This window comes from Ahaetulla prasina, chromosome 1 (genome assembly GCF_028640845.1).
Source record: "Ahaetulla prasina isolate Xishuangbanna chromosome 1, ASM2864084v1, whole genome shotgun sequence".
Lineage (NCBI taxonomy): Eukaryota > Metazoa > Chordata > Lepidosauria > Squamata > Colubridae > Ahaetulla > Ahaetulla prasina.
Window position 1 is genome coordinate 53,791,965 of NC_080539.1, and position 12,663 is coordinate 53,804,627.

Below are 12,663 nucleotides of genomic sequence, written 5' to 3' on the forward strand. Positions count from 1 at the left end.
CTAGATTTTTTTCATGATATGTCCTTAGTATAATTATTTCAACTTGCCCACTTGTGCCTTGAGTAGAATCTTCTAATTATATTCTTAAAGAGTCTTCTACAAAAGCAGTCACCAATTGGTGGTCCGTGGACCATTGGTGGTCCTCGAGAACATTTTGGTGGTCCGCAGAAAAATTATTTTCATTTTTTATATTGTAAATCGGAAGTTCTCAAACTACAGCACCTGGGACAGATATGTCCAATGAACGTTCATGTTGCTGCAGAGAGTCTCCCCCTTCGGGGTCTTTTTTGTGTGGGTCAGAGGGGGGCAGAAATTCCGACTTGGGGTCTGCTTCAGCCTCCTGGTGTAGGGCTTTGGGCGAAGGTTGGAGGGAAGTGCCGCTGGTTGCGAAGACCCAGAGGGCCTTGTTCCAGTGGGACTGCCTCATGTTTTGGAACTGGCTGACCATCTCAGTCCGCTGAGCATCCAGGCACCGGTACCTGGCCTTGCACTCCTGCAGGTCTTCCCTCTGCTTGGAAAGCCTATGCTCCTAGTCCTCAGTAAGGGGCTTCTGCTGAGACTCTTCTCGGTCAGATCCAATTTGAACTGGCCAGCTGTTTGGCTAACTCTTTCTTGTGGTGGCTGCTGCTTAGCTCCAACAACTGCTTCCTACTGGGGCCCTAAGGAGCCCAATGGGGAGGGGAGGAAGGGCTGGGAGGGGAGGAGCGAGTAGAGGCCGGCGAGGTACCCCTCGACATGAGTGACGTTGAGTTGGCCACGCCCACCCAGTCCCATGACCAGCTAGCCCCACCCACCCAGCTGGTCACTAGGCACATCATATTAGTGGTCCACGGGATTTAAAATTATGGATTTGGTGGTCCCTGAGGTCTGAAAGGTTGGGGACCCCTGTTCTACAACACCTAAGTTCAAAAGCATCAATACTCATTCTATAATACTTCTTCAAAGTTCAGAATTATCTCTAGAGAATGCTCTATCAAAAGAAGGTCATAGAGAAAGACTGGGAATTTATATAAACTAAGTTCCACTTATAGAATTGTTTTTGCCTAATTTTTCAGTATCTGTAGTCTTTGGCCAAATTCTTTTTGTATTGTGTCATTCAACTCCATTGTCAGTCCTGGAAGTCTTTCATTGGGGGTATTACTTGGAACCCTGACATTCATTTCAAATTGACCAAAGGAGCAATGGGCAGGGAGGTTTTTTTTGTAATTTGCAAATTAGCCACAAATACCTTCATGACTTAAAAATAAAATAAGAATTATCCCAAAATCAAATTTATAATGTGAAAGAATTGTTTATAGAGTGACTGAATGGCTTTTAGTGGTAAAAATAAAATTTGCATTACCCCAATCAGAGATATGTTTCAATGATGGTTTCCCATCAACTTATATAAGCCTGTTCATTTAATTGAAACGTCAACTCAGTAACTCATTATATGGGATTGGAATATTTCAAGTATCTTCTTTTCCTATATAAATCTGCTTCTCCATTAAGATTATCTAACAAAACTTATTTTGATTTCCTCTAAATAGGGAAGACCAAAAATAGAGACTGGGACATTTCTGTGACTAAACTAAGTTTTTATTCACATTTCACTATATTCACATTTGACACACTTAGCCATAACCTTGAACAGAGTTTTCTGTAGTGCCTGCAAATGATAATTAGTTCAAAAACAATATGATACATAGCTTAATTAAAGCTATGAGACAAAATGGAGAGTCCATTTCCCCCTACAAAGGCAGAACATCTTAAAAAGCGTTAATGTAATTGCCCTGGCAATGCTGCCTACATGATAACACAATTTGTTTTAACAGAAAATGGTTATGTTTAGAAGTAGTCTCGCTGAAATCAAGAAAGCAAAGTTAAATGTATTTTGCTTTGTACATGGCTGGATTTGTATATGGCTCTTTTGTACATGGCTAGATTGATTCTGGATAATTCTGGTTTCTAGCAAAATAAAGTTGGGAATCTTTTGCTTGTTCCAAGTTCAGCTGAGACCGGTTCTCAATGGTCTTTTCTCCTGTGCCTCGCAGTGCATTAGTCCACCTGTCAATTGTCTCAATAGTCTTCTTTCTTTCTCCTTTACAGTCAATGTGCTTGAATTCAAGCATAGCATAACACTGTCAGCTCTTCCCTTCTTGCTTTCTTCTTCTCTATTGACATCATCTATTATCTTTTTTAGCCTTTTCTCCCACCATGCAGCATTTGTGTTCCAAGTCGGAGAGTTAAGTGCCAACTTCAGTCAGAAAAAAGTCCAGTTTTTGAACTGCTGCCAGGGCCTATTTCTGTTGGGATACTATTTTCTATGTGAATTTGCATCATTACTTCCTCTATTTAGCTACTATTTAGTAAGGTAAGCTGGCAAACAATACTGTTGATTCAGGTGCAGTAAAACCAAAACCAAACAAAAAATCCATGTTCCATATTGCTTTACTTACTTTATTAAGTAATCTTGTTTTCAATGTGGGAAAATAATTTCAAAGAGGTTAAAATAAATTTGTTCTTACTTATTTATATTTTAATTATTTAGCATAAAGTAAATCATACATGGAATTCTAATAGATATTAACATTTCCCCAAGATTAAAAACCACAATAAAATATGAATGTTAAAAAGATCTATATTCAGATACAATATTATTCTTACTTAAAATGCTCCTTTTAGAATAGGTGACACGTATAAAGAAATGAACAAAAGGTTCAAATGTATTACAGTTCTGCATACCTACTGTGTAGCGCATCACAGAGAGCTGCTCGTTGCCATCTGTATGGATTGAAACCAAATCTCTTGTTTCAGCATCCAAAACAAACCACCTATGAAGGAGAAATAGAAATGTTCTTGCAAGGTTACTGTGAATTTTATAAAATGATGTAACTGGTTTGACTTCTGTTTAAATATTGCCCTAATAATGTATCAATAAATATGTTTTTGTTCACAATCATTTCCAAGGCAGTCTGAATATCTAAAAACAGGGCATATAGTATATGATATTAAATAACCTCTTGGGGCCTGGGTAATACTTTTTATTTAAATATTTACTATTATTTTGCATCCAAAGGCTGCAAAAGTTAGATGTGGTGATGTATTCGGATAAGGTCAGTTACTTTGGGACGATTAAAATGCACAACAGGCCCATTAACTATCTATTAAAAAGCTACTCACTTCAATAACAATAAATAAGGTTGCCCCTGAATTTCAATGACTATACTGCCAATTGAAAAAATGGGCCTGGAACTTGGGACCTATGGATTGCCCATCCCTGGCATATACAGATCTGTGATTTTAAGCATATGCCTGTATATTTAATGTTTGTACATAAGATTTATTTAACCTAACCAAATGAGGGCATCAGTATCAAGCAATGGGAGCCCCACTGAGGACAACTAAGTACTGGGAATTAATAAGAACAGCAACAAGGCACCAATGTCTCTTCTTTGTCTGTTTGCACTAGGGATTCAGTACTACAGAATAGTTTTGAGATCAGATCTTAAAATCACATTTAAAACATTACAACATAAAGAGTTACCAGGAGTAAGAAATCCTCATAAATACCTCCTGAATCTCAGAACAATTTTAGTCACATCTGTTAAGACTAGATTTATCAGCACAACATGGTGGGATAAAACATGGTGGAAAAATTCATAACTTCAATGACCTTGAGAATGAGCCTAGCATGACTGAAAGATCTTTGCATAATCACTTTTGCTAGTGTGATGGAAGTTTTATATAGCTTTTCTCTGTAACTTCTATGAATTTCATATTATACTAGCTGCTGATATAATACAAAAAGTACAATCCTCAGCTGATTTCATAGGCAGTTTAAGAACCATAATTAGCAGCATTCTAGACTCTCTGAAATAAACCAATTTATTTGCTGAACTTTTTGTACAGGGTCTACAGCCAAAAATTCAGTAGCATTTAAAATCTATCATGCCTATCTAATAAACCTTCTAATTAAATTGTTCAAATGGCTACTCAAGCACCAAAATTTCTAAATAAGAAAAAGCCTGAACTAAAGGTTATGACTCTTAAATGTTTTTGACTGCAAAGTTCCCACTAGCACTGGCAAGGAAAATAAAATAAATTCCATCTGGTAAGCAGTATATTGACGCTTCTAATATAGCAGCTAGATATAGCAACGGGCATCAACATATGAGACAAACCATTAACCATCTTTTCCTTGAAACACCCTCTAGCTAAATTTTGGTGGTCCGCAGAAAAATTATTTGCATTTTTTAATATTGCACTAAATACTATTTATCTTTTTAAAAAATTCACATTAGTGGTCCGTGGGATTTAAAATTATGAATTTAGTGGTCCCTGAGGTCCAAAAGGTTGGTGACCCCTGCTCTAGCTCACCTCCAGAACTTTCATTATTTCTGTGAAAATCCTGGGTACTGGTAAAAATATTGTGGATACATTTCAACAGGACAGCACAGATATAACAGCATCTTAACTATTCTTATCTCTTTTTCTGGCTCTGAATCCTTTGTTGACTGCACAACAGGAGGAGAAATATCCTTCGTATTTTAGATACAGGTGCTTCTTATTCTACTGTCACAACTTCAAAATTTTCAAAAATCTTTTGTCTTTCCCCGCTGAAATTTCCAATCAGTCTGTCTCTGAACCATTCACTATCATTATAGAATTTATTACTATTCTCCCAAGTCTCTCTTCTTAGATCTCCTTGGAAAAGATGTGTTATGCAAATTAGAAGCCACTGTATATTGCACACTAGATGGAAGGTATTTACATATCACACACCTTTCAGCATCATAAAAAAGCAATGTACTAGCAATGCCTCCTGGGAGGAAAGCCAACCTGATATGATAATCAAGTTTCAAAGAATTTGTGTACAAAGTATTTTAATGAGGGCTTTAGCCCTTCTTGTGAAGATTCAAACTGATTCAACAAAACAACTGCTCAGAAAAATGTAATCTCCCTTACTCCCAGAAGCTGAGAAAGGAATTAAACTAGTAACTGAAGCATTCTTGAAGCAGAACATTATAATACTTACTATAAACTTTTACAACTCTCTAATATTCCATATTATATTTTTTAAAAAGTATGTGGGGGGAGTATTATGTAGTAGCACTTTTTGCAAGAAATAGAATGATAAAGTTGTGATTCTTTCTTTACTAGTGGTTCCAAACCCTATCTGGCATCCCTGCACACATGCTTGTCATTTTTTCTAGCTGTTGACCTCTTTATTTTTAATTTTTGCTCATTTTGATAATCAGTTTCCTTTTGATTTTACTTGCATGGGTGGCAGTATATATGTACAAATTAGCACGGGGGTACACCGAATATGTTTTTTCTTTCCAACTTTACATGATAATCTCATTCTGATTTTTGCCTTGCCTCTTTCTAATTCTTGCCCCTTAAAGCTGCTGTAGCCTATTCCCATAGCAGAGGTTCATACCTGGAAATAGATTTTATACCTCAAAAAGTTACCCAAATTCTTATATATTCTTCTGAAAGATTATGTTGCCATTTTTAATCGGTCTGAAGTTGCAAGACTTCTCTTTTCTGGCTTCAAAATGTGTTATTGTTTCTATTAATACTGTAGGAATTCTTAACTATTCTAAGCCTTTTATCTTCTGCCAGAAAGTGGCTTTGCTCAATCTATTTCAACACAGAACTATGGTGAACAGAACAGACGGTTGCCTTACTAAAGCAAAGCACTAGTTCCTATTGCTGCTGCTTTCCCCCATTTCTATGCACATCAGTAGTTGCTGCTTATTCTGAGGAACTTTCAGCATCCCTTATGGATCTTAGAGAATAAATACCACACAACGCAGTACAGCAATAAAAAGCTATCTGTTTTTAGCTATGTTATCCACTTTTCTTGTTGTGAAGTGGGCAGATGTATAATTCTGATAGATAGATGATAAATAAAAAGAACTAATATTTTTGCCTTGGTTTCAAACATGCCAGTATTTGCATGCCACACATTCATCATTTGCCTGTCCCTCCCCAAATGCCCATATAATAGATGTATTACAGAGACTAAGAAAATTTAAGATTTATTTCTGCTCAACTGAGTACTTTGTTATTTATCCAATTTATATGCTGCTTATCTCACAGTGCAATTGTAGTTATTATGTCAAATGTGCAATATATTAAAACTAATAGGTAGGTATACCAAAACATTTGATTACTCTTCTTAGGAATGAGCAGGAAATATAAAAAGAATTGGATTAGGAGAAACTGAGTGCTTCAGAATAGAGGAGTAAGTGAAAGAATACATATTGCCTTGATAGCTTATAGAGTAAATATACTTAATGACAAGACAGGAAGATAAAACAGCTGGATTTCATTAAGCGCAGGCTTAAGCCCTAACAATTTGAGAGTGATAGCCAGATGATTAATTTCAGGGTAGGCACTTTGCTAACTTAGAATAAGGAGATTTATGGAAATAAAAACTGAAAGAGAAAATTCTGGGTTAATGTTAAAAATTAAGATAACCAACCAGCATAAATTCACAGTTGGCAAAGAAATTAAAACGAAAGATAATTTTCCTTCTTAGGACAATGGGCAGCAAAAGTAGATTACTTTTTGGAAAGATGACAGTGCTATTCTTAGACATTACGAAAGATAAGGATATTTCTCTGACAAGTATCAGAATAGATGTCTTTTCAGTGATAATATATGGCTGTGAAAAGTGAGTATTGAGAAGAATAAAAGGAAATAAGACAGACATCTTCATATTATAAATCTGGAGATGGTTACTAAAATTACCATGGACTACAAGAAGAACCAATTAATCAGTCTTGGATAAAATAAAATGCATTGTTCCATAGGAGGAATTTTCAGCATACAGAAACCTCTGGACAATTGATAGTAGTGGATGATGGACTAGCAAAATGATAATATTTAGCAAGGTTAAGGAATGTAAAAGAAAAAGGTGGTTGAGTATGTACATGGGAATTTCATTGGAAGAACTGCAGATTATCTGTGGGTAAGAGTGATAGTTGAGTTTTAGTCTATGAAATCACTAGGGGCAAAGCCCAACTCAATGGCACTTCAGTAGCACATCCAGGAGCAAGTGAATGTATAACGTATCAGTTCTAACCTACAAATAGGGCACTGCAGTGATCCAGGTTTTTTGATGAACAAGATTTGCATGGATGTATACGTAGTTGTATCTACTGGGAACATTTTAAAGCATTTTCCTAGAATCTCAGAGTTCTCAGAATATGCCAGATGGGCTGCCACAAACTTCCCAAATAAAATTTTGCCCTTCAGACCAGATTTCTAAGTTTCTTTAGTAACAACAAGAATTTGTTTCCTACATTGTGAATCTAGGCTGATACTAAAAAAGAAAAATCCACAGAGAAAAAATATTTTATTTACATTTTTATGGATGAATTTCTTGCACGTAGAAAATTACTGTGATCCTAGCTCTTGTATATCAGCAGGCTACCCCAAATGGGATTTTAAGTAACTATGATGGAGGGGAGGGGGGAGTCACTACTTTTTGTACTGTGGGAATTAAAAATTACACCTAAACAACATCAGATAATGCAATTCCACTTTTCTTAGGCCTATGACATTATCTGTTAATACTGACAGACACCACTGCCTATAAATAATCATGTGCAATACTAAAATCACAGCAAACCATTCTAAGCTCATCTTGTAGAAGCCACTTATTCTTTTTAAAAAACCCAAATATGATGTCTTAAAAACCATGTACCTATCTTTCACCTCTGACTATACGATTGAAGTTTATAAAAATTGTTACTTAGTGTAGCATTTCCTAACCTTTCTGGGTTAGTGGCCTGACAGGGGGAAGGGGGGATGGTTTTGTGTGTGCAGCAGGTGCATGCCTGTGCACAGGTTCATTAGTGTGAGCAGTGAGAGCATGTGCTCGGCCCTTGTATGAGTGGGGCTGCAAGTGCCAGCGTCTACCACTCACACAGCCTGGCCCAACAGTGAATAGTGGGACACATCCCACAGTTTCGGGACCCGACTTAGTGGTATCAGAAGAATAGACTCTTTGCCTTATAACTTGAAAACATTATGATACAATCCACTCGTTCCAGCTAAGCAGGCTTGAATATGGTCAATGCTTGAATGCATAATTAAACATGAATCCCATAACCCGCTTTGAATTCCACAATGGAAGACACTTGGAACTAATATGCTACCTAATTAAAACCAACAACAGTAAATCACTATCAAACAGAGAACAGTTTCCAGAGAATTATATTTGCTTTTGCCTGAAGAAAAGCATTACAACATTTTTACCTTCCTGAGTGTGTTCCTATCGCTACCACTGTACCACTTGGATGGAAGTCAGCACAATGTCCTGGTTCCTGAAAGACACATGTTGATCTTATGATGTAAGTTTAAATTGAATAATATTTACACAGGCAATTATTCACTGGCCTGTCCCACCTGGATTAAGAGAAGTAAATAGGAGCAAATTCCACAGTTCCAGTTTATGAAGCCATATGCTTTGAAATTATTCCACATATGTGGAGCATATGTGGCCCATTATATATACTGATTTTAAGTTCATGAGTTTAAACTAAATTTATAATTATGCAATCTGAAGATCACATCAAAATTTACTAAAACTAATTTAGGGATCAATGCCAAGGCAATTACGAATCATTTTAATGGCATGGTTTTTACCTAATAATTTAGCAAAACATTGCCATTCATCTCCAGCTTAAATAACTGATTACTCTAAGAGACATTTTGCATCTTTGTAGGATCATTGTTTGCAAGTTTTTCCAGCTAGACCAGCATTATTCACACCCATACGCCTCTGGTTCTTCAGGCATAAATTGTGGCCATCCCTCACTGCTAAATCTTTTTAACTTAAGATTCTGAAGAATGACCTTCCATGCAAAGCTTTTTCTGACTTATACACCAGAGATGGGCAACCTTTTTCAGCCTGGGGCTGCATTTAATTTTCTTTTGTTCCAAAAACTGCAGTGATATGGTAATGATGCAGTGATGTTAAAGAGGAACAGGACATTTTCAGCTCTTTGCTTTCTATGTAAAATAAGATATATTAAATCAAAGCTTTTTTTAAAAAAAAATGGAAATGATGTTGTTGCAAAAAAACACCTACTCTGATTTTTTCTTAACATGAAATCTTTACTTAAAAAAATACCCCATATCTATGTCCAATATTCTCACAAAGGATAGGGAACATACATCTAGTAGCCTGGTCCATTCAAGAGTGTGGTCCACTGAATTCCACATACAAACTTGACGATCTTGAGCACAAGTTAAGAACAGGTCTTTGAACGGATGTGTTCCCAGGCCCCAGAGTTCATCTGTGTGGCCCTAAAAACACAAGGTTAATGAATGGATGAATATCTATAATTATATAGCAAACAAAACAGATCAAATATCTACAAATTCAAAGAGAAGAAAGTGACACACCTGTACTTCCACTTGAAAACCATCATTAAATGTTCCACGCAAAATAAAATTTCTTGATGTCCCAAGAAGAAATTGATCAGCTTTGCCTTCTGCTACAGCTCTTATTGTCCCATATTGATCAGGAACCTATGGAAATCATATTTCCTTGAAATCCATTTTATAGATTACAAAGCATAATAATACTCTAAAATACTGAAGGTCAGAATTATCTTTCTTTGTGCAAACAAATCTCAAATAGATTCAATGTTTCCATCATCATCTTTTGTTACTTTTCTTATTTTAATCTCTTTCTTTCTCCTTTTAAAGACGTTGTATATAATTGCATGATTTGAGTGATAAATAATGTTTTGACATTGTTGTTCTTTCCCTGTTACAATCCCTGTTTCCAATCCAGTCTTATTTCAGGGAAAATGGAACTTAGTTTCAAATTTCACTACTTCAAGCACCAAATAATGCTAACTATCACTGCAGCTAGTAAAAGCTACCTCATTATCAAATTGGTGTCTACTTACTAATTTTACTGACCACCTTTTTAAAATAATGGTTTTGAAAATATTTCCTTTTCCCTTTAATTACAGTTAAAAATACCTACAGCTATCACTACAATAAAATAATTGCATTTTTGCTAAATTCAAAGTAAAATACCGTTAATGTACAATAGCTGAGAGTTATCAATGTCAGATGAGGGGATTTTCAAAAATAATGTCCTGCACTTTTTAAAATTTTAAGGTATGATTTTATTTTTCTTAACATGTCTATGTTCTGTTTCATTATTTATAAACTATGTCACTATAACCATTGGGTTTTATTGTTTTTTTGCTTGCTGTCTCACAACTTGTTTTCATTTTGTTTTTTGAGTTGGACAATAACTGTAACAAACCACAAGAGAACTTTCCATACAGACTACAAAACAAAGAAATCCATATTGTTTGTTTTGGTCTCTATATAGGTAAAATGTCAAGTTACTAAACCTAATAAATTACCAAATTTCATTACCTAAAATTAATGCAAAAGAACACAACTCTATTAACTGTATTGTGTCCCATATGTAAGATGATACTGAAAGCAATATTTTCCTATACCAATGAGATGGCAATTTATCCCAGATTCCTGCAGAAGAGGAATCTTCTAATCTTCACCTATAAAGAGAACAAAGGAAGCAATATGGATTTACTTGAAATCTTGCAATCTGTATAAAAAGATATCGGTATATTAGCTGTATTTAATATTTTTTAAATCAGTGACTTAATATTTTATGCAGATTTTTGTGCATTTGGTTTCATGCAGCTAAATAATTTTGTTTACATGTAATATTTTTCTCATTTATTTTTAATTTAAATGTTCGTGATTTTTTAAGTTTTTGAGATTTATTTTCAAGTCTTGAATTGTAAACTGATGTGGAATACCTGTGCAAATAAATACTATGTTAATTGTGCAAGGAAGATTAGAAGATAGAAGACAAATTTACATAAGACACAAAATGAAAATAGTTGTCATGATTCTTACTATAACCTGAACTTAACTTTCAGCTTAACATGCTTAATAAGAATACTATGAAGAGCGGAGAGGACTCTTCCAAGGTGTTTTTAGCTTCTCTGAAGGAGAACAGGATATAAATCAATACTGTAATTACATCAATAATAAAAAGGACAGCAATTGATTGAAAGGTACTTTTAAAATCTTAATTAGTGCCTGCTCTTCAGCTCCTTTTGTCTCAGCTCAAAAGTACAGTTTCCTATTATTTGTTCATCATATTTTTCTTACCTCTATTTCCCTTTCAGCATTCAAGTCATGATCCCACAAAATGATTTTTCTATCCTTCCCACCTCCAGTTAGAAGCATTCCATTCCTCATTTGACAGAGTGTGAACACACTGCCATCATGAGCTTTGATTTGTTTGCTGATTTGATACACACCTGTAATCATGTAAGAAACAGTACAGTGCCAATACAGCCTATTTGCGAACCAGCTTAAAAGATTATTTAGAGAAATAAGAAATAATTAATGCTATATGTATCAATAAGGAGATGTTTGAAGAGGGTAGAATTTCAAGTTGAACAAAGGTTGCACTTCTTCAGTCTGATCAAACTAAACCTGAATAGTTTTAGCTGCTACATGATAGTCTCCTTATATTAAAAATTAATTTGATGACTAATTTTTAATAGAAGGAGAAAGAATCAGGAGGGTTCATGGATAAATGTAGATGTGTAAATTAAAAAAAGAAAAAAAATTGAGCTATTTATGCCTACTTCCGTTAGTAAAAAATCTAGATAAAGTTTTTTTTAAATGTGAAATTTCTTCTGGACTGGGGGTCTATAAACATTTTAATAAATAACAATAATAATAATTCTGCAGACATGCTCAAATTTACTTAAGGAAAACATAAAAAAAATAGTTGGATGTTTCTGATTCCTGAAAGATGGACCCAAGAGGGATTTACCTTTTTTAGCTAAAAGGCAGCCCCTGATCTTAACTTGTAAAAGATACGCCACCCAATAGCTGCAAGGGCTAACTAGTGAAGAGTGTAACTCAACATCTTCATTGTTAATTCAGCTTAACAAGAAAATAATAGTCAATTGCAAGAATAAAAAGAAATGGAAGAACAATACCTAATAATTAATAAACCACAGGAAAGTATTTAGAAAATTTATCCTTTGAATTCATTCATTTGAATTCTCTAAACTGGCTTTGCCCTCTTCTATATGGGGATTATAAAGTCTTTCCGTGATCAAAAGTATACTTCAAAGTAAATTCAACTATATTCTTGGTCACCAAAAAAAGAACCAATAGGAAAGGGATAAATTGTTGTTCAGTTGCTAAGTTGTGCCTGCTTCTTTGTGATCCCATGAATCACAGGACATCAGCCCCACCCCCCTCCATCCTCCAAATTCATGTTCATTGCATCAATGTACCCTGCCATCAGAGGGCTATTGCTGATGACACTGTGTGGTATTTTGCTCTTTGAGTCATCAGAAGATAGCAGGAGCTGGTGTCACCTAATTACTAGTCTTGGGTATGTGTGTGTAGAAGTTCTCAGTTTGGCTTTAATGTATTCAAGCTTGATGACAGGAAGTGGTGCAGCTCACCACTTCCTGTCAGGAATGGTGCTTAGCTTCTGCTACCTCTGGAGGACTTTGCTCCATAGATCAAGTAAAGTCTGAAAAGGGAAAGAAGATACTTCCTCTATAACATAGGAAGATATTTTGTGTCCTGCCCTCTAGATGGAAGAGATGGAGTTAACTTCTTTTGCTGTTAGCT

The 12,663-nt window shown here is 35.3% G+C and overlaps 1 protein-coding gene across 1 annotated transcript in view; it reads right to left on the reverse strand.

Annotated features, from left to right (window-relative positions):
• The window catches only part of EML4 (EMAP like 4), a 134,140-nt gene that overhangs the window by 12,199 nt on the left and 109,278 nt on the right, over positions 1–12,663 (reverse strand). Inside the window, exons 14-18 of the mRNA XM_058165250.1 lie at positions 11,170–11,321; positions 9,406–9,531; positions 9,175–9,306; positions 8,254–8,321; positions 2,725–2,813 (exon numbers count right to left, since the gene is read on the reverse strand). Of these exons, the coding sequence (XP_058021233.1) occupies positions 2,725–2,813; positions 8,254–8,321; positions 9,175–9,306; positions 9,406–9,531; positions 11,170–11,321 (567 nt within the window). The remainder of the gene's footprint in view (positions 1–2,724; positions 2,814–8,253; positions 8,322–9,174; positions 9,307–9,405; positions 9,532–11,169; positions 11,322–12,663) is intronic.